This window comes from Lepus europaeus, chromosome 6 (genome assembly GCF_033115175.1).
Source record: "Lepus europaeus isolate LE1 chromosome 6, mLepTim1.pri, whole genome shotgun sequence".
Classification (NCBI taxonomy): Eukaryota; Metazoa; Chordata; class Mammalia; order Lagomorpha; family Leporidae; genus Lepus; species Lepus europaeus.
Genome location: NC_084832.1, coordinates 4,765,440 through 4,788,221, shown reverse-complemented (window position 1 = coordinate 4,788,221; position 22,782 = coordinate 4,765,440). Strand labels below are relative to the sequence as shown.

Sequence of the window (22,782 nt, the reverse complement as noted above, 5' to 3'; positions counted from 1 at the left end):
CCCAATCACTTTGATTCCTTTGCCTCAGTTTTGTTTCCCACTGGACACATCCTAAAACTTCTAATATGCACATGGAGAGAGGGAGACCAGACTGACCAACACTCAGTGAAGGAAAGCAGAGTCTACAGAAACATGCAAAAATGAGAAGAAACTAAGACAAAAGATAAACTTAACAGCATTTTAAAGATGTCTACAGAGAAACAAGATATTAACTAATAATCCAAGATCCTGTTTTGTGGAATAGTCATTGCCCCTAAAACCAAGTGCTACTGCTCCTGCAGACAGAAAGAGTTGTAAAAGTACACACTTCCCAATCAGAATGAAGAATCAAAACATGCTTGGTCATTGTCTGTTGCATAATGAAATCATGTGTGAATTAGTAAATACTGAACATTAATATTTACTCTTTTCTTAACCAATAACTAAAGAAGCATCTTTTTTGAAGGATTCTAAACATAGTTGATGATATTAGAATAAAAACATTCTCTTTTCTAACATGTTTCACTAGAAATAAGGATGTTCTTCTGTGCTGCAAATAAGAAAATCCAGAGAATCAGTAACTATATAAGAAAATCTTATGACAGGAAGGAAACTGACAGAATAAACATGACTTTAAACTGAAAAGCTGATTCACAATGCCAAGGTTCCTTTTTCATTTTTAGGTTGCTAATAAAAATTTTAAAATTAATTATAATGTAGGTTATTCTTAAAATATACTTCAGTGGAGTTTTAAGAAACAAACTTTCTTGCCTTTGGATACAATTTTATTAAAAGAATAGCCAACAAAAACTATAACTGAATTCAATATTCAGCAGTGCTCCCCACAGAATAGCTCTTCACACTCATCCTGATTCACCACAAACCATTAAAATATCTTCAGCCCTTTAATAAAGCTAATCATAATACAGTAATTATATGAATCATGCTTTGATTTGAGAAAGCCAACAGCCCTGATAGTATGACAATGGAATGACTACATTTTCAAATGAAGAGATAGAGAAAAAGAAGTTACACAAATCTAATTCAAACAAGATCTCGACATTGGAATCCAGCATGATTTCTCTAGAACTACACAGCAAAGGACCATAGCTAAATCCTCTGTGACATCCTCAGGAGCATAGACTAAAGGTAAGGGTTTCTAAGAGGCACAACAGACATAGCTAACCAACAAGCTTTTTTTTTTTGTGTGCTCATGGAATTTTATACTGGATATTTCCAGATATAACCATTCAACAGATATTTATAAAACACTCTGTACCACACATAGTGTAAGGAAAAGTAATATTTAGTGCCCTGGAGAGAATTTTATAGCACAAAAATTATAGATTGACAATTATACATGGGATAAAGGAATAGCAGATATACATAGCTTAATAGTCAGTTTACAACACCTCAAGACCCAGTGATTCCATTTATAGCAAAGAGAAAACAGAATTCTTTAAATTCTTAACTTGATTGAGAGCACGTGCTTCTTTTCTCGCTTTAGTATGACTCAAATGTAGAGGAGAGAATGCTAATTCCATTCTCTTTTAAATACCAAGAAGATGCTGTTAGGTGGCATCTGCTTAGAATCACTTCCTGAGCTGCAATGTTGTATTTACAGCGGTCCATTTCAATGGCCTTAAACAACCTGAATGTGCAGCCTGTATTGAGGGTTGCTGCTAACTGATTAAAAAGAACAGGTGCACCTTGAAGGTGGGCAGAGTGGTGGTGAGCCTTAGCCTAATGCTGTTGTATGGCATACAGCATACTTCATTCTCTCTTTATAGAGACCCAAACCAGTCCCTCACTGAGTGTGAATCCAGAATTTAGATTATCCTACACTCTGCTTTCCATTTTCAATACACAGCATCCTGTTATTCCTCATCTACAGGAATAATTTTAACTACATGTAGCTATACACATATCTCTACTCTCTCTCTTCCACTCACTGGCAAGTTATAATTTGCTTTCAAACTACTGACATTTTAAAATTACAGGAGGAAAAGTCTTATCAGCTATTTCAATTTTTCTCCATTATAATAGTGTCCAAAAAGAATACCTCTAATAAAGTCATCTTTGGAACATTTTCCTAAGAAAGTTCAGCTTTAAACTTAGAAGATAAAGGTAGAGGTGGATTTAACTCAAACTGAACAAATTTTTCTTCTAGAAGAAAATGTACCGATAATAAGCAAATCCCTGAAATACATAAATAGATCTTCCAAGAGGCCAGAGTCTCTGCATTTCACCCTGGTCCTTCTGGTAGATCATTGCACTGCTTGCCAAACATTCTAATCCCCCGTGTGCTCTGTGGAACACAGGACTGGTGCCACAGGTTGCTTTGGTCAATGAAATGTAACTGCAAGTGTCAGGTATCACTTTTGAGCTGACTTTTCAGAGCCAGAATACGGTACCATGACCCTCTTCCTGCTGCTAGTGACCAACCAACAATGCTCTGGATAGAAATTGTTCTGTTAGACTGAAGATTTAAACAAAAAAAAATATTATGGGGCATTGAATATTCACAAAAAGCATGAAATGTTATCAAGAACGGAGTCTTTAATAGGTACTATTTTCACGAGCCTCTGAGATAGGAGGTGTTAATTAGCAATAACCTGCTCTATCCTGATCGATATCTGCTCCTCAAGCCAGCCCCCATTCCCATTCCTATCCCAGGACTATTTTTCCTCTCTCCCTAGCAAAGCTATACAGTACGAAAAATTGGGGGAAATCACTGTACTTCAAAAATAAATCTATGATAGGAATAGTACACGGAGTTTGTGCTTTTATGAGGAACAAAGACTAAAGTCAAGAGACACAGCTCTTAAAGGACTATCTGGCATTCTAGAATGGATAAAAATAAGTCATTCTGCCAATAGTGTGAGAAGAGTTGAAGGGAGGAAATTTCTAGACCTCTGCTCACAAAGGCCTTAATGCGCCTTCATGTTTATTTCATGTATCCCTGCTGAAGCAGTTAATGTGAATTTACCAGTATGGTGGCATTGCCAACAGCAGAGATGGATATGCATGACTCAACAGACATATGCAAGCACCGAATTGGTGGAAACAAGTCAACTTTATGAGAGTTGCAAGTCACAAGTCAGAAACCACATGTTTGAAGGATTCATTGATTTATCCTAAAACACATTCTTAGTAAACAGACTTGTATTTTTCTAAAGTAATTGTGTCTGATGTCTTATTTCTTCATTATAGCAAATTTCTTAAAAACTATTTCAAAAAAAACTTTGCATTTTCTACATAACCAATTTTGGAAGAAATAAGATACCTGAACATGACCATTTTGGTTTCATTAATTTAAGTTTCATTGTCTTATGCAGAATAATGCCTAATAACATTTCATTCACCTATGTCCTTGCAATAAAATTCATTTTCTTTAATAATGCAATGGTCTCCTACATTGGTAATATTTATCAAATATTTATTCATTTATTGACAACATAAAACAAAAATAAACATCATGGCTGAGAGGATTTAAAGATGTGTAAAGTTGCCTGACTACCTAAAGAATAATGCAATTGAAGGACCATCAGAATAGTGGATGTGCAAACAATTCCTAAGGTGGTCCATGATTCCTCCTAATGTTCACATTCTTGCCTAATCCCCTCCTCTTGAACATGATCAGAATCTGAGTTGCTTCTAACAAATAGAATATAGTGAAGGAAAAGTATGTCAGTTTCACAATTATCTTACAGAAGGCTATAACATCTGTCTTTCTGAGATACTCTCCCCCCTTGCTTTCAAAGAAAACAAGTGCCAGATTGTGAGCTTCTTCACAAAGGGCCACATGGCTACAAAGTAAGGGCACTATTCAGCCAACAGACACCACAAGGAGCTGAGACCCTTGGTTCCACTGGCTAGAAGGAATGGAATTCTGCCAACCATGTGCACTTGGAATTTAATTTTTTTCAAACTTTTATTTAGTAAATATAATTTCCAAAATACAGTTTATGGATTACAATGGCTTCCCCCCCCATAACTTCCCTTCCACCCACACCCCTCCCATCTCCTGCTCCCTCTCCCATTCCATTCACATCATGTGTTTCCAAGGCTATGGAAGCCTCTTGAGCTCACCGACTTCCATCTTTAGACAGGGTCATAGTCAAAGTGGAAGTTCTCTCCTCCCTTCAGAGAAAGGTACCTCCTTCTCTGATGGCCCCGTTCTTTCCACTGGGATCTCACTGGCAGAGATCCTTCATTTAGGTTTTGTTTTGTTTTGTTTTGCCAGAGTGTCTTGGCTTCCCATGCCTAAAATACTCTCATGGGCTCTTCAGCCATATCCGAATGCCTTAAGGGCTGATTCTGAGGGCAGAGTGCTGTTTAGGGCATCTGCCATTCTATGAGTCTGCTGTGTATCCCACTTCCCATGATGGATCATTCTCTCCCTTTTTGATTCTATCAGTTAGTATTCGCAGACACTAGTCTTGTTTGTGTGATCCCTTTGACTCTGTAAATCCTCAAAGGAGGCCCCACTAGGCTGGCACCTGATCACAGCCCAAACACATAACCAAATCATGCCCAGATTTCTGACCCACAGACAATGTGAGATAATAAACATGCACTGTTATAAGTCTTTGAGTTCCAGGTAATTTATTATATAGTATCAAAGTAAAGGATATATAGAATATTCTAAGAAAAATACAAAAATTACTGTATAAACTTTAAGAAGGAGTCAAACATAAAATTATTCCCTTTTTAGAATTACTTGTGAAAAATGACAACTATGTTCATTTAAATGTTGACTAAATCACTCAGAAAACTAATGTGTGTTCTCCACGGCATTCATTATTGCCTTCTCTAATACTTTATCCTACTGGTAGATAATGTCTCTTGTTCCCAATTAGGCCATAACTGGTTTTCTTTGATGATATCTAGGAATGTTAATTGTTAATTCATCCCAAAATATTCAAAATACACTGGATGTATAAATTTGCACAAATACTCTTTACAATATTCAACAGTATATTTGGGAGATACATGGTCTCAAAGACATAATTTTAACCTGGCCATGAAAATGTAACTACTTCCACCTAAATAGAAGTAAAAACAGAGATAATCCCTCACTTGAAAATGCTTGGTATTTTAAATGTGTAATAAATGTACCCATTTCAAGAGGACTAGTCCACTCTGATTTCTTAACTGAAAAATAAAATATGATTTCATCCGATTCTCCCAGATGATGCAGCCTTAAAATTATCTCCCCTTAGAAATGTCAGAATATGTTCAGATGCTTTAGTCATTCAGATGCTTTATATCCATTTTATTTGTCGCATACGCGTAACAGGGAGACATTCATACACTAGAGTTAAAGAATCGAGAGGGTATGCGTGCCAAATTCCCAGAGACCCTGCTGTCCCGCTCTATGCATTGCTCATGTTCAGTCTCAAATATTGTCTTTCTAGTTACACAGTGCACAGCCTGCTAAGATGCCTGGTACCTTGTAAACATCATACATCTTCTAGCTCAACGATGAGCTGTACACAAAGTTTATGGCTGGATATTTGCTAAAAGGAACCAGTAAAGGGAAATGTCTTAACAGCAGCTTTGATAATCTGCCTACCAGCACTACTGATTACACAGGGCATAATTCAAATATAGGAGGCCACATTGATTTACTTTGCATTTCATTAATTCCACTCAATGGAATCTCTCACATCATGGAGAACTGTTTAGCAAACTATTACTGAACACTGCCAAGTTATCTCTTACTGTATAACAAGCTGCTTAAGCATGCATTCTAACACGACCACCATTGCATTGCATTGTAGGATTTGTGGACTGGAAATTCAAATATCACATAATGACAGAAACCTTTGTCATATGTGAGCCTCTGGAAAGATCAGAACGCTTCGAGGCGACTTAAATTGTACTAGACTCAGCTGAAGACTTCACTCCCAGCTCTAGCGCCTGGCCTGGGGAGACTCAACCGCTGGGCTCAGCTGAGACCACCCACAATAGACAGCTTCCCCGGCCTCTCTTTGTAGTTTGGGCTTCCTCACAGTATGGCGGTCTTGGGCTAACAGAGCATCTTACATCTTACAGTTCAAAGCTTCAAGAATATGTGTCCTATCAAACAGCATTAGAAGTAGATGGTCTTTTGTCACCTACTCTGCCACTTCTGCTCTAATCTCTTGGTCAAGTCGGTCACAAGCGTGCTCAGAGTCAAAAAAGGCTATGCTACTGAACTCTCAATTGAAAGAGCAACAAAGGCTCTGTACCATGTTCTGTAATTACCACTCACCCCCTTCCTCCCTTCTTCTGTCTTTGTGAATAATTAGACAATAAATGATTAAGACTTAACTCCTGTCTTAAGAATATTCCCAGGAGCTGGCATTGCAGTGTAGTGGGTAAAGCTGCTGTCTACAATGCTCGTATCCCATCTGGGGGCCAGTTCACATACCAGCAGTTCCACTTCCAATCCAGCTCCCCGATAATGGCCTGGGAAAAGCAGTGAAGATTGCCCAACTGTTTGGGCCCCTGCCACACACCTGGGAGACCCGGATGAAGCTCCTGTGTTGGCCTGGGCCAGTGCTGGCCATTCAGCCATCCAGGGAGTGAACAACTACGTGGAAGATCTGTCTATCCCTCACTCCTTCTGTAACTCTAAGTATAAATAAATAAGCCTTTTAAAAAAGAAATATTCCCTAGAATATCTAGAAGGGAGTATGGACTTATTTATATATATATTTAATATTATATAAATAATAATATATAATATATATAAATATATATTTATATATATTATATATAGATATGTAAATGTACAGAATTCATTTTATAAAGGTTATGCACATGAGCTCCTAGCAATTGTCTTCAAGCTAGTATTTTTAGTTTTCCTGTTTTCTTTCTTCTTTTCAATAATCTAATCTCTGAAAATTGGGATTGCACCTCTAACATAGCAATAACAATATAAAGTGCTTGTCAAGAGCCACAGCCAAAAGCACTGTGGCCTTTGCCTTAATTGTCCCCTTTTTGCAGAGAAGGAAGCTATCAGACCTGCTTCATGGCATTAAATGAGTTTGCCTGACATCATCACTAAGTGCTTGTTGACTGTTAGTATCTTCCAGTGAAGAAAACCGCTGGCTCTGTTTTTTTGCAGCAATTTTGCTGCTTATCCACAGGTCAAAGTAGAATTTAGCTCAATGACATATTTACAAAGAAAACATTATTTGTATAATTATTTTCTTTCTTAACTGATGGACTTTTTCTAAATGACCAAAGTAGTCACAATATTTATTTATATTTGCTTCTATTCATGTATGCGCAATAAGCTTTCTCACAGGCACAGCCGAATGATCATTAAAGATTCGGCTTCTTCCCCATTTGATGGGTAATTCCTAGCTCATTCCAAAGTGTAAAATAATAGGGTCAATGTTTGCAAAGTGATACTTTTAAACACTTGCTCTGAGTCTCTTAAATTTCTGGAATTATTTCATCTACAGGTGATTTCTCAGACAATAGTTTGCTGCTGTGGACATCATAATTGTTAGAAATGGGCCCCTTTAATAAAGTTTCACCTCAATGGTTGGAACAAGCAGAAAGTTTCAATCATGCTGCCAAATGGTATTTTGCTTTTTCTGCTAAATGGACACTTTTCTATTTCAATATAGTGTATTCTCATTTTCTTCAAATCCAAGCTACTCAGAAGAACCAAACAGTCTATCATCTTCTCAATTTGGTACACAAATTGCATTAGTTTTAAGAATCACTTTTCCTTGGAAAAGTTCTCAGATGAACAGGTTTTTCTTTCTTTAAATGACCAGAGTGAGGATGCACACAACCTCCCCAGGAGCTATGGAGTAATTACACTGCTATTTATCACTTTTCAAACCCATAATTAGCCAGGAAGAGGTATGTACAAATAAACACTGTGCTTATGGTTCCTACATAAAAGCTCTTATTTAGCAACAGAAATATTAAACATTTTATAAAATGGACATTTTGTAATTATCTCTGTTTCACATGGGGGACAATGAACCTTTCCTAAGAAAGCAGGAGGAAGAACTTCAGGTTGAAATTACAGCGTTGGCCTGACCTCAAGGATCTGGGAACAATGCGATTTCACCATAGGTTGAAAGTGAGACCATCTGAAGAGGAAATTGTGTTACTAAGAATTTTTTTCAATCAACATCATGAGCCTAAGAGTTTTTGGATGAAGAGTTTTACAGGCTCACGAACATGCACCTAGAAAAAAAGCAGTTATTCTGGGCTTTCCCCTCCTGTTCATTCCTTCCTTCCTTTAGTGAACAAGCAGTTAGTTGATGAATTTCTTACATTTTCTATACCCACTATGAGTCACACATGGTGAAGAGCCTGGTTATTTGTTCCTTTTTAAAATAGGTGCACTACAGGATATCTTTTATCTCAATGCCTAAATTACCATTGCCTTATAATAACAGTGCTCACATTATCCAAGAACAGTTTCCACTAAAAATCTATTTTTAAAATGCAACATTCACTGGTCCCTCTGCAAAGTTTCTTTTTGGATACAGTCATACAATAATTGTATGACAAAAATGCATCCCCAGAGAAAGTGATCCCAGATTAAGACATTAAAGGTTCTTTATGCAGTATCCTATGACGCACCTGAATGACAACTGTCGTATCCTCTGCAAACACTGTGATTATTCTGAGAAAATGCATTCTGAGAAAGCGCATTCTCTCCGCTGTTAGTTCTTTGTCCCTCTGCTCATTCCACACAGCCCAGACAGCTGACAACGTGGCCTTCAGTCACTGCTGCTTGGCCAGGCCAGAGGATCCGAGTTGAAGAGCCCCTCGGGAAATTCTCCTTAATAATTTACTGCATTAACACATCAAATAGTGTCATGGTACTTAAAAAAGCAGGGTAAGAACAGGCTCAGGGCCATACAAAATAGCCCATAATGTACACAGCATAACACTGACAAGAGAAAATTGTTATCAGTCAAGGACAGGAACTGGAAGCTCTCAAATATCATTTTGTGTCTTCCCTAGTCTATTTGCAGCGTCATTTCAGCTACCTCATCTTGCTCCATGTATTACAAATGTCAGGCCATTAAGATAAATATATTTGAATGATGATGTGTTTTGATGATTTTTTTTTTCATAAACTGAATCATGAATTAACTTTTCAACAGTTCATCTACTCTAGTCTTGACCCGGATAAAACAGATTCTCGGCCGGTGCCGCAGCTCAATAGGCTAATCTTCCGCCTGTGGCACCAGCACACAGGGTTCTAGTCCCGGTCGGGGTGCCGGATTCTGTCCCGGTTGCCCCTCTTCCAGGCCAGCTCTCTGCTGTGGCCCAGGAGTGCAGTGGAGGATGACCCAAGTGCTTGGACCCTGCACCCGCATGGGAGACCAGGAGAAGCACCTGGCTCCTGCCTTCAGATCAGCGCGATGTGCGGGCCACAGCGGCCATTGGGAGGTAAACCAACGGCAAAGGAAGACCTTTCTCTCTGTCTGTCTCACTGTCCACTCTGCCTGTCAAAAAAAAAAAAAAAAAAAAAGATTCTCAAGTGTTGTATAGTGTCTTTAGCTATATTTTTTAATGTTATCAAATTGCAAAAGAAATGTAAATACGCACTGCTCACTTTTTATATTTGTTTACAGGAGTTATGAGAAAATTAATCTAATTAACATGTGATATTGAAAATTTAATGTCATTTCCCAAACATTCACCATGTTTCGGAAAAAAAAAAAAAAAAGACTAGCCTAACCAATGATGTTGGTTATCAAAATTGTCTCAAATCTTTGCATATTTGTATTTGTCTTACTTATTAGAATTTATTGGTGTTAGCATTTTATTCCTCTGTCAAAAATGGAATGGGAAAAGCTGACAGCACCAAAACTCCTCCTTCAATTAGGAAAGTTTATTTTAAAATATTTACCTTTCTGAAAAAAATTTAGGAACATCAAAGATTAACCCAAATAGTTTTATGGAAACATTTAAACTTCCACATGAAAATTTTCTAGTTTGTAAGCCACATATCTTATCATCAGAAATTACACTTAAGATTAATTTAAATGTGTAATTAATTTAAAGTACAATTAGGGATTTGAGGCATGATTACAATTGGGCTTTCTCAATTTTCCAGATTTTAAAGTCTTTGAAAATGAGAAATTTAATGTTCAAAGACTAAATAAAACAAACACAAAAAAGACTAAACCTTCTTTCCACGTTTGCTTTTGTCGAAGTGTAGCTCTGTAGCACCTCAGACCCCTTGTCAGTGAATACTGTACACATAATTGGCCTGTTTCACCCATTCACTCGTTAGGACAACAGAATACTAAAATACCTAAAGACCAGACAAGTTATTTTAATCATCTTAAGGATCTAATTAAGGGGAAATCAAGTTGAGGGCTGATCCGCTGACGACTGCCACAGTGGAAAAGCCCAGGTGCTTCCCCTGGGCATCACTGAAACCAAAGTATGTGGACAAGGACTTGGTCCACTCAGACTTGAATGCCCTCCTCCTGATTGGCATCTTCAGAAACACTGAACAAGGGTAAACATTCAGCTTAAAAGCTCAAAACCAAAGTGATATGAAAGGATTCACTTTTTCTTAAGTGACTTTAAAATGAATATTAGCACCATCCTGGGATAAACAGAAGCCTGTCACAATTTGCCAGCTCCTGACGAAGCAGACAAGGGATAAAAAGACCCACAGTTCCATCAACAGCAAACCATCTGTATTCGCATGCAACCTTTCTAATTTTCAGTCTTTGACCTGGGCTTTGGCAGGAAGCCCCACCTCAGAACGCTCACATGCACCTCTTACCTGACAGTAGAGCAACCAATCATGTGTTAACTCCAGCCACAAGGAGCCTGTTTTTCAATAGAGTCAGACTGACTGTTTTAAAAACATTTGTTTCTCTCCAGACAGGCTCACAGCTTATCTAATTCCCCAGCTTCAATTTATCACCAGTGCTTTTAAAAAGTGCCTCTGCAGGAATCAAGTTCAAGCTCTCTGTCCAGCAGTTGATCTAGACTAGCAAAGGGACAGCTTTGATCAGGAAACAATTACTGAGATTAGTGTATAGACTCATCAATGTTTTCTACCGGCTCACCGTCTAGACTAGGAGAGCTGAGGGCTGTCACAATGAGTGTGGAGAAATCACAGCACAACCAGGGCAGCTTGCCTGAGAGAACGAGAACTTACAAGCTTCATTTGATTTGCACATGCTCTGTTCTTTTTCTCAGGGATTCTTTAAACCAGTTGGACACAACCCTATTTTACAGGAACTGGTAGAACAGCCCTTTGAATACAGGCCTTTCTGACATGTGAGTCCAGGATCACTCCTCACAGCAAAGCTGCTACAACAGCAAAAAACTGATGGACGGAACAACAGACATTATCTTTTATGCACCAAGTAATTTTATATTCTATTCTCTTCTGCTATTTGCTCACCTGCTTCCTAACCTCTAGAACAAAGACACACACAGGCAAAGACGTGCAACAATGTAAACAGCATAATGTATAGTGAAGACCATGAGATTAAGAGCCAGCTATTTCTGGGATCACATGTTGGAAATGCTATATTTATAGCTGAGAATTTGGGCTCATTTTCTAACTTCTCTAGAAAGTCTTGCATACCTGTGCGTTGAAGAACTCTGGCTTTGACTGTGGTGTTGGGCTGTTGCAGGGACAATACTCAAAATGATCACCATTAGACTCGTGTACCGTAAGAGCAAGGGAAGTGAATGGAAATCCATGAATGATGGGACTTTTTGTTCAATGACTTCAATCCTGTAGGTAAAACCCTCAAATAACTAGAGGTGAGAATGAACTTGTGAACAGAAACACCGTGAAACTGACAATGACACATATTCAACTTTTCTTTCCCAGCCCCACCATATTTTGAGCCCTATTTTTCTCAAGAGGGTTGTTTTAAGGTTTATAAAAGTAATAGATGTGTTTGCGATGAGACTAGAGAGTTGCGACGAGACTAGATCGATAAGAACCAAATGTTTAAGAACCAAAGAAACAATACAAAGTTGAGGTTGTCAAAACTTTTCTTTCCTTTTAAAAAGCAAAGTACAATCAGTAGGATCAAGGTGCTAGATTAAAAACATAACTAGGTTTCATGTAATGCAATTTTATATTTGATTGGGGTTGGCAGAAAGTATCATCTTTTTGCCCAAAGTTATCACTGCCGAGTGCCTCACTTTATGTTAAATCATTTTGGATGGGATATTTGAAATCACTTAGTGCAACCAGCCTCCCACATGAAAGATGCCACTCCAGGGTCATGGGAGGCAGTCCCTATCCCATTTGCATATTTTTCTATAGCAACATGCTCTTGGTTTCCTCCAGACAACTCTCTGTGACAGGGACTAACAGCACCTTGCACAGAACACTTCCTTCTGTGGAATAGAGGTCTTCCTACCTAAAACACCTGGGCACAGATCTGCATTCTCACTCACAGAGCCAAAGGAAGAATTGGACAAACCTACTTTCTACATGATTTTCATCAAGTTAAGGAATCTGCTGTGTGTTTGCGTATGTCTTCTGTCACAGGGAAGTCATGCTCCCATTCTTGGAACACAGTTTATGGTCTGTTCTTCTACTCTGCTTGGTCTTTTCTATCTTGGCACTTACCAGGTTTACCTTGCCTGGAGGCTTTACCTAATTTCTATCAAACAAATCTGTTTCACATGAAAAACCCAGAGATGGCCAGCCATATTTAATTCAGTGGATAGACCATCAAATCCCAGCACAACACATTCTTAGGGAAAATAATTTACAGTAACACACAAGGTATAACTGTGAATGACTTCACATTTAAAACCATTAACTAATTTATGTCATTTGAAAATTAGTTTTCTACTTCATTTAAGCATATTCGAGTTGATAACTGTTTATTTTCTGAAATTCTGATATTGTTTCTCTTTAAAATATTAGTAAAAAGAAAAAAATCAGAGGCATAGTAGCATGTACAAGACAGAACCTCTCCTCCCCAAAACATAGCAACATAGCAAAACATAGCAACAGATCCTCTCCTCCCCATAGCAGAGCCCAAACACCTCTTCCTTGATGGTTGGTGCCATTATTATTTTTTATCAATAGGATTATTTCAATTTCATGCTTCCAACTGGATCCTAGGTCAAAAGCTACAAATAAGAACACTAATGTTTATTTAATTATTAAGTCATTTATTCCTTTAAACTCACACCCATATTCTCATTTTTTTCTGCTCATTTCTCCTTTTAAACTTAGTGCAGAGTGGTTCGGACTAGGTTTGATTTCCTCAACTCTAATTCATTGCTAATCCATCACATTTTGACATCTCTTCATACCATTCTTTCAAAACTACTCTTGTAAGGTCACCAAGATTTAATTCCCAAACTCCAACATATATCTAGGCTTCACCCTACATGTCTTTGTGCAATGTAGGACACACTTGCCTGATTCTGCAAGTTTTCTGTGGGCCTTTCAGGTCATCACACCATCTCTTTCTCACTCTGTACTTCCCACTTTAGTTAATTTTTTTCCATTTTAGACTCTTTCCTTCGTCCTTTTTCTGCCCAAAGCATTGGCTGCTGCTCTTCCCCAGGATTCAACGCTGGGATTCTCATCCTATCACCACCTTTTGTGAAGCCATTTGATCTCTATACACAATTTTGAGATTAACTCGACATATGGAGAATGTACATCATACCAAAAGTCCCTACTCATGTGTGACATACTATCTACTAGATAGCTCTTTATAACATTATCTCAAAGACCTCCATTTTTTTCCCATAATCTGAATCCCAAACTGTTTTCTCCTTGATTTCCTATCCCATTATATGGCTCGGCATATATATATGGCTTTTATACACCATGATTCATAGCTTCCACTGAATAAAGTTACTTACTAAATACTATAAAATTTGAACTCAGAAGTCTCCAGAATGTGGTGCTGCTTCTCCACTTCCCAAGCCGCTGGAGCTAGTTAGAATTTACTGTCCAAGCCACTGGCAACACGGAGCTACCTAAACTTGGACTAATTACAGTTGAGTAAAATTAAAAATGCAGTTCGTCATTTACTCTAGCCACATATTTTAAGTTCTCAGTAACCCACATTATCAGTGTCTAACACCGCATAGACCAAAGTATAAAACAGTTCCACAAAGTTCTATTTGAAAGGGCTGGCTTAAGAGGACTGCGCTGTTAACTCCCCAAAGAGTAACTTCTGAACTCTTTCACTTTACCCTGTCCTGACATATCACCCTATCATATCTAGGGCTAACTCTTGAGAAAAGCAGATCACCCAAAGTGAATCCCTTGACTAAAATTCCTCTGATATTTTAGCATATAATGAAATTCGAATGTTCCACCATGGGTTACATAGTCCTTTACAACGAGCACTAACATATCCCCAGAGGTATTTCCTACAGCTATTCAAATATACTTTATTTAGTATTATTGACTGAATGTATTCTCCTAACATTATATATTGAAGCTCTAACCCCCAATGCAGCTATATGTGGAAAGAGCCTAAGAAGAGCTTTTAAATGTTAAGTGAGGCCAGAAGAGTATGGTTAATTCAGGGGACTGACGTCCTAACCAGAAGATAAAGACCCCCACACTCTCTCACTGCACGTGCCTACAGGAAAGGCTATGTGCAGATACATGAGAAAGTGGCCATGTGCAAGCCAGGAGGAGAGCCCTCACCAGATGCCCCATTTACCAACACTTTGATCATGAGCTTTCATTTCTGGAGCTATGGGAAAATGAATATCTCTGTTGTCTACACCACACCCACTCTAATATTTTGTCATTAGCAGAATAATTTTAGTATAAAGAATCAACAGGTCTCCAAAGTTCACTTAACCTCCAACCAAACTTTACACAAACCCTGCCTCTGCCCAGCTCTGTGAGGCTGAAACGTAAGGGCTCTTCTGATCTTCACAGACTTGTCCACATTCTGCTACAGCTCCACACAACGGGCCAGGCCATCCATCCTGACCACCCACATCTCCCAACTTTCTGTCTTAGTGGGCCATCTCATTTATAAAATGTCTTCTGATAAATTCAAAATAAATAGAAGCAAATGTGGCAATATTTTTAGCAACTGTTAAACATGTGGCACATAAAAGTATATTATGCTTATCTCTTAGTTCTTAATACCTGATATCTAATATTACCCAGATCTTTGCCCTTGAGCTATTTAACTATGTCATTGCTTTACTCATCTGTAAAGTCTGTGAGAATACTTAGGTCGCAGAGTTGATGTGAGGATTAAGTGCATTACAATGGTTTCCAGCTTCAAATGGGCTCCAATGCTTGTTAGCTGCTACTGAAACTCATTCTGGCAGTGACGTCTGAGTGATTGAAGTCATTTTCTGTAATAGTTAACATTTTTTCATGCTAGTTCACTTACATCTTAGTTTAATTTTCAAAGTCAGTGGTAGTTCAGCAAGAAAGAGACTGATCATTTTTGATGGAAGTAGAGATGCAGAGAAGAAAGAAAAGAAGCCCAAACTTTGAGTTTTCCCTGGGACACAGGCCCTGGAAATCCAGTTTCCAAGTGACAAGAGAGGACCCGGCCGGGCAGCAGTCAGCAGGCATACTTACAGAGAAGAGAGGAAGGTGGCGGGTCCAGAGACAGTAAGTCTCCAGTTTCACAAGGTTGTTAACAAGCGTCATCTTTCTCGTGCAGGATTGGACAGATGACACCCAAAATTCCCAGGGATTGGAATCAATATGATTACTGCATCCATCCATCATTCATAAGTGTGGCTATACTGCTTCCGTGATCAATAGCTACTCAAATATCTTTGAGTGGGCATGTTTCTCATGTGTGATAGCTCCTGCGACTTCCCATTCATAAATGATTGAATTAGGAAGAGGCCACCCAGGGAGAGAACAATCAGCAATTATCTTCTAATCCCTCAGACTCCCAAGAATTAACTATTCTCATGCACTCTACTATAATGCATAGTACATATTGTTAACTATTACCAAAGGACACATTTTAACCATTTCATTTGCAATATTAAACAGTAAATTAGCACATTTCATTAAATAACTATTTGGATTGTAATGACATTTGATTTCTTTAGACAAACTCTAGTATTTTCATAGTTTCCTTTAACTTAAAATTAAGAAACCCAAAAGATGAGTGATACAATCACTTCAAGCCAGAAAAATTCTACGCTATCATAACTAATTTCTAAATTTAGCTTTGTAGTAATCTATGACTATTTCATAACTTGTGTCTTTAAAACACTATTTGAACTCCAACTAGTAGCACAGAGGTAAGAAAGAAAGAAAACAGTTCATCACAGTGGACAAAAATGAGGAATGAAAAATGACCTTTATTTAATAAAGCAAATAGATAAAGAACATGCTTGGATCGGGTGAAATACCACAGAAAGCTAACAGGTGGTTTTATAAGACCAGTCATATAATAGTGCAAAAGTCTGAATTTTAGCCATTTGTGTAGGAAAAAACCGAGGACAAAAATAATGAGGTTGGGTTACTGCTAATCAAATAGCTGATCAATCTAATGGAGACAGCTGTTCAGTTCAACGCTCATATACGTGGCCCATTAAGCAAACATCAGTATAATGACACAGTCTGGGTAAAAGAGGAAACACGGTCAACAGACCCACTCTTAAATGCCCAAAGCTCTCCTCCTCTATGCTTCCACTTTGTCTCCACGTTCTCTTCTATCACATTGCCCAATCTTTAAGTCAGTCCTTTCACTTCTCTTCCACTTTCTCAGCCTAGTTACCTTGTGTACTTCGTCCCCTGCCCTCTGGCTATGTCCTTTAACACTTTTACAAAGTATCTGTCTGAATTCTCCTCCCACAATTTGAGCAAATAGAATTATTTAGACCTGAGATACAGGAGCTGAAAGGTCTTTCCACATTCACTAACACTGTCAACCAGAATGCTGGTTCTCATCCATGCTGCACAATAGAATCCTCCAGGAATCTCTGAAAGAGCCCAAGCCCATGAAACACTCAGAACAAGGAAATCAGAACCTCTTAAGACTGGGAATATGTAGGCCTCAGTGCTCCCCAGGATATTCCACCGTGAGCCCAAGGATCTCTGATCTAAAGGATATGTCTCTAATGGAAAACTCTATAAACAATAATTGTCTTAGTCATTGTGAGATTGACACAGATCACAAAGATTTAAAAAAAAAAATTGAGACAGGAAATTAATGTAATAGCTAATATAATCCAAACCTAAGTTTCTCTTTCTTTGAAATAGCCATCTCTATATTTGCTCTTGCATATTAAATCTAGAAAGCAAAAATATCCTATAATTTACATGAAGGGAAGAATCAAACCAACAGCATTGCTTGTTTTCCTTTCCTACATATTTTAATTCCTCCTCCACATGTAGACACTCATCCCACCTAATCATAGTGCTTAAAACCAATACTCAACAGCAATTATTTAAACTTTGTGGTCATGCCCTATCTCTATAGCTACTAATTTCTCCCAGTTACAATTCTAAACCTAAAATGTGTATTATTTAGTTCACATAAAACTGGCATCTGATATTAAGAAAAAACTTCATGTTTCTTCATATAAATAAAGCATAGATCATAAATCAACAGTCACACATACAGCAAAATGTGAAAACATAAATCTGTGTCACAAGGAGGATTACAGAAGTGGCCCTAACCTTATGAATGGCCAATCATCTCAATAATCAGATGGACTTTGTACAGAAGCAACTATAAGAATATGAAAATAATGAGGTATAAATAGTATAAAAACTGTCCACTTAAGAAATGTGTACTTCACACTTTAGGACAGTAACAAAGTATGTGCAATATTACTAAATAGCAAAGTAATATTTTAGATTCAAAATTTTCAAGTGAAATAATTGTGAGATTTAATTTTTTTTAAAAAAAGAGTTACCTTTTTGTGTATCTATCGTGCATGACACTGAAATAATTTAAAAATGCCTTTTTTTCCTCAAATTGTACACCATGTAAACCAAACTACATACTCAAACTAGGTAACGTTTATGAACAGTACTTGCAGAAAAGACACGATTGTCAAACTCAGATGCCCATGTGCAAGTAATCCTTTTCATCAGTATCTGGTAAATAAAAATAAGCAATATAATCTGCTTTACTATGAGATAATAAAAGAATGTGTACATTCTTGAAAGGATAAAGATGCAAATTTATTCTTAGATAATTGCAGCATAAATGGTGTAATACTTAGAATCTAATCCCAAACTCACTTTCACTGACCAATTATTTGAGGGCATATGTAAGCAGATAGAGCTATCAGTAATTACAATAATTCACCTGTAATGTAAAGATGTGTATTCCCTAAACATCTCATTTTTAGAATACTCATCTTCAATAATTTCCAGAAGCTAATAAAATGACGTATGTAAGAAAAAGTCTTTAAATGAAAATCAAGCATGTTAATATACATGTGTAATTCTGTAGCTTAGATATATCATTCTAACATTGCCAACTTTAATATTTTGAGATTTCAGATTCCTATTATATATCAGAAGCATTGTTTTTAATAATACTATAAACTAAAGGTAAAATTACTGCCATAATTTTTTCTTAATTTATGTAGCATGCTGTAGCAAACTTGATATAAGCAATGGTTTTTGTTTCTTATTCCTCTATAAATTACTTCTTGGATAAATGCATTTGTTTACTCTTTAAAAATTAAGCTATTTCCTGTAAAAAAAATTAAGCTATTTCCAACAATATTAAAAACATTCTTGGGTCCAAATTATTGCTATGACTTGTTACAATACAAAGCCTTTACCAAAGTAAAACTAAGTTGCATTTGACATCAAATTACTGTGAATTCAAAGCAGTAGGATAATTTAAATCTATTTTAAGGATTTTTAAATAGGTTTCCAAAATTCCTTTAAAAGTTTAAATCAAAATGAAATTTAATCTGTCTTCATTTGACACATACATGAAATGTGGCAATTTTTACTGGGTGAAAAATATTGAACTAGAAAATAATGATGTATTCTAACTCTAAAAAGTTAAAACCATACATTATTTGATTATATGTGAGTATAATTAACATATTTCTAAAATATGAATCTCACTAATTTCAGGGCAATATATTTCTAAACCATTTTATGAGTATATTAACAATGATTTAAATATAATACATTTACTTTTAATGGAGTCTGACTTCGTAGCTACCTTTAAGATGAAGTTTTGCATAGGAGTTCTGCCTTGAATAAAACTCTCAATTATCATTCCAGAACTATAACTACATGTGAAGTAAGTTTAAGTACTCATAAAGAAAATAAAAAAACAGTCTTCAAAAATGACAAGCAACATTTTAAACCATATAATGTGGCCTATGTACAGTTTATGAATGTGTTTATGGGTTTTTTGGAATTAGTCAGAAATTATTTCCCAAACTAAGGAATGATGCTTTATGTTTCCACGTATACCAATTGACTTTTGACTTCAATCATGAAACTTTAATTTTTAAGTTAGTTGTTATAGAATAAATGCTTTAAATTGACAGATAACAATAACAAAAAATTCTGCAGCCAAAAAGACCTCTGCATGACGTCACAGGCAGTAAGTTCTATTCTGTGATGTGAAGTACAAAAAGGCTATGCTAAATTTTCAGCATGAGGAAGAATTTTTTAAGGAGTTAATATTCCTGTAATATCCTTGCATATACAAGTGAGCAACTCCTATCTTACATTAAAATATAGTACACATTCAAAGGTCTAAATAAATGTAGTTAACTTACACTATACATGGTTGTTTTGATGATATAAAGTTGAGAATTCAGGTCGGAGGAAAGGAAAGATGTTTTTATATTTACTTAGACCTCAGAATGAAATATATTTGACATGGTTACTTGAAAATATTCTGCAACCTATTGTTGACTATGCAGTTCCTCTGGTAAACAGGAAACTGTGCAAAATGAAGTTATTAAAAATTTCTGGAGGATTCACATTCAGAGAAATAATTCAAATTATTACAAAGTGCCATTCTTTAACATAAATTGCCAAAACCTAGGCAATATCTTATTAGTAGAACTACAAGATACATGAAAATATAGAATAAGAAAATTGCTGTAACACATCTTGTTAAAATTATGCAATAAGTACAAGACATATTCATTAATTTCTACCATTATGATTAATTCTCTGGTATAAATTACAGTGGTATGGTTAAAAAATAAGTAGGAAAAGTTAGGATCAAGTTATGCAGGGAAATAACATTCTAAATTCACATAATTCAGAATTCTTGTTTTCAAAGATCTAGTTTCTGGTCTTAAAGACTGATGTTAAGGAAGGTTCAGTTTGAGTCAGCTTAATTGTCAAAAGCACAACTAACTGACCCAAAGTGAAATATAGGCCTTGAACTATTTTCATCAGAAATGATTTATCCCTCAACCCAGTTTCCTTGTGAAAGCATCACAAATTACTTTGATCTATGCTACCCTTCATTGCTCTTTCCCAGGGCCCAGCAAGTGTAGCAAAAATGGGTAGTAGTCTATTTTTGTGTGTGGTTGGGGAAGTAGGTAAAATAAAGGAATAGAAAATGCAGTGTATTATTTCTTTTGGAAAGCAGTAATATTGTGTGTGTTGCTTATAAAGGTTCTTGTAATGAAGTATTAAGACAGACACTATGCCATCACTTCTTCACTGGGAAAGATCACTACATGTGGTCATCCTCAAACACAGCTCTCCGGTAATTTCATTTCAGCACCATGGACAGACACCCATACTGGGACAGGTGCCCAATGGAGGAACAATTTTTAGGAAACTAGTAGACTTTTTTTGCCAATCAGCAAGTTATGTATTATATTGAACAGGAAATGCTCAAACATAATAGAATTTATCAAGTATTTCAGTGAATTTTAGGTCACAGCATCAAGTATTGGTCATTTAGGAGTTCAGAAGGCAATGCTGAAAAATCAAGCTAGTCACATAAGGTGTTCGATAGACAAAACACTGCTATCATCTCTAGACGCCTGATCACAACTTTCTGCTCCACTCGTAGTGCATGTCAGAGGAATAATCATAAGTGTCCAAGAGAACAAGAAACTCAGAGTGAACACGCTCAGGTAGGCCCAGAGGACTTTCCAAACACCCTGAACCACCCCTGTGAAGAGTTACATTTTTCCTTGCCTCTCTTACACAAACAACCACAAACACTTTCTTGTTCCTCTGATCAACCAAGTTAATGATGTCACCGTCAGAAGGTTCCTGTGTCAGGGACAGGTGCCACACCACACACACACCCTATGTCCCCGACTCTTCTCCATCTGTGGTGCTCAGGGGGCAGCCCACTGTGTATTCCTGGCAAGCCTTGCTCACATGCCATTCCTGAGAACACGGAGCCGAGTCAGAGCCAACTGCACAGCTACTACAAACAGTGGACCACTGCCTGGCTCACCCCAGAAGACCAGGAACGTTCCTGATCTCCCAAGCATTCCCGGAAGAAGGAAAACACCAGCCCATCAGCAATGCGCCAGGCACTCCCCGACTGGAGCGGCGAGTCGAGCTCTTACAACCACGAAAGCCACCACGAAAGCTGCAACACCAGAGGCAAAAATACCAGCACCACCCCGCTCCAAGTCTTAAACCCTGGAAGACTCCCCCGTGGAGCCAACACACACAGAGAGACGCGCGGGGGAGGGGGCCCCCCCGCTGCACCTACCTTGCAGTCCTCGGGACAGGACTTGACCGAGTACTCCTGCGACTGTAAGTACTTGTGGAGCACGCTCTCAAACTCCTCGTACTTCTCCTGCGCGTGGTGGTCGTAGTCCTGGTACGCCTCGACGCACTGCCTGCAGGTGGTCATCTCCCCGCCTTCCGTGAGCACCTCGTCCAGGCTGCAGTTCAAAGTGTTGGGGCTGGACAGCCCCGAGAACAACTCCCAGAGTGTGTAGGAATTACAAAACGAAAGGTAAAAATCCGACAAGTTCCAGAGCGGAGCTGCGCGCTGCTCCTCCCCCGCGGCCGCCACCCCCCGACTCCAGTTCCTGGCGCACACGGCGTCCGCGCTCTCCACCGTGAAGCACTGGCCCGTGGAGGCGCCCTGGGGGTAACAAGTCTCCAGGCGCCACACTGGCTTGGCAGAGTTTCCTAGAAAAAGCGCTTTGCTCCGCTTGCTTTTGCCTCGGGCGCCCTTGCCGCCGCCGTCTCCCGGGGACGGGGGCAGGGTGGGGGACGAGGAGGCGGAGAGGAGTCTGTGTGCCTGGGCGGCAGGCGAGGGCTCTCCCATGCTGGCCAGCAGCGCGGGCCAGGAGGGCTCCTGCTGCCGCTGCCGCTGCTGCCGCTGCCGCTGGCGCTGCTGCTGCTGCTGCTGCTGGTGCTGCTGCTCCTTGTCCCGGGTCCGGGTCAGTTTGGCCTCGGCGCAGAACCACAAGTGATCAGAGAGCAGGACTGTGAAAAACAAGAGAGATGCCAGAGACAGTCGCCATTTCTGAGCCCTCTCGGAATCGATGAACGGTTTCTCGTTCTCCCGGGGTGCTGCCAACCAGATTTTTAAGCCGTCGTCATACTGCCGACACATCCAGGCACCCCTGGTCATATTTTGGGAGCGCACAGCCCTGGCCGACTCCACCGTGAGGGCTCCGCTGCCGGTGTCACCACAATATGCATTGACTTAAAGGGTTTAATTTCCTTATCCCCTCCTCCCGTTTCTTCTCTCTCTCTCCCTGTCTCTCCTCTCTCTCTCTCCCCTTCTCCTTCTCACTCTCTCTCTCTCTCTCCCTCTCTCTCTCTCTCCTCTTTGCCTACATAAATATTACCAGGCGTTAGAGGAAAATGACTCGCTCCCGACCTAATCATCAGCCGACCCCATCTCTGTAGAGTGGGAAACAATA

General features: G+C 38.5%; 1 protein-coding gene across 1 annotated transcript in view; it reads right to left on the bottom strand.

The window, feature by feature from the left end:
* Positions 1-22,487, bottom strand: part of NALF1 (NALCN channel auxiliary factor 1) — a 657,963-nt gene extending 635,476 nt beyond the window's left edge. Inside the window, exon 1 of the mRNA XM_062195257.1 lies at positions 21,612-22,487. Coding sequence (XP_062051241.1) covers positions 21,612-22,487 — 876 coding nt within the window. The remainder of the gene's footprint in view (positions 1-21,611) is intronic.
* Between the last annotated feature and the right edge of the window lie 295 nt (positions 22,488-22,782).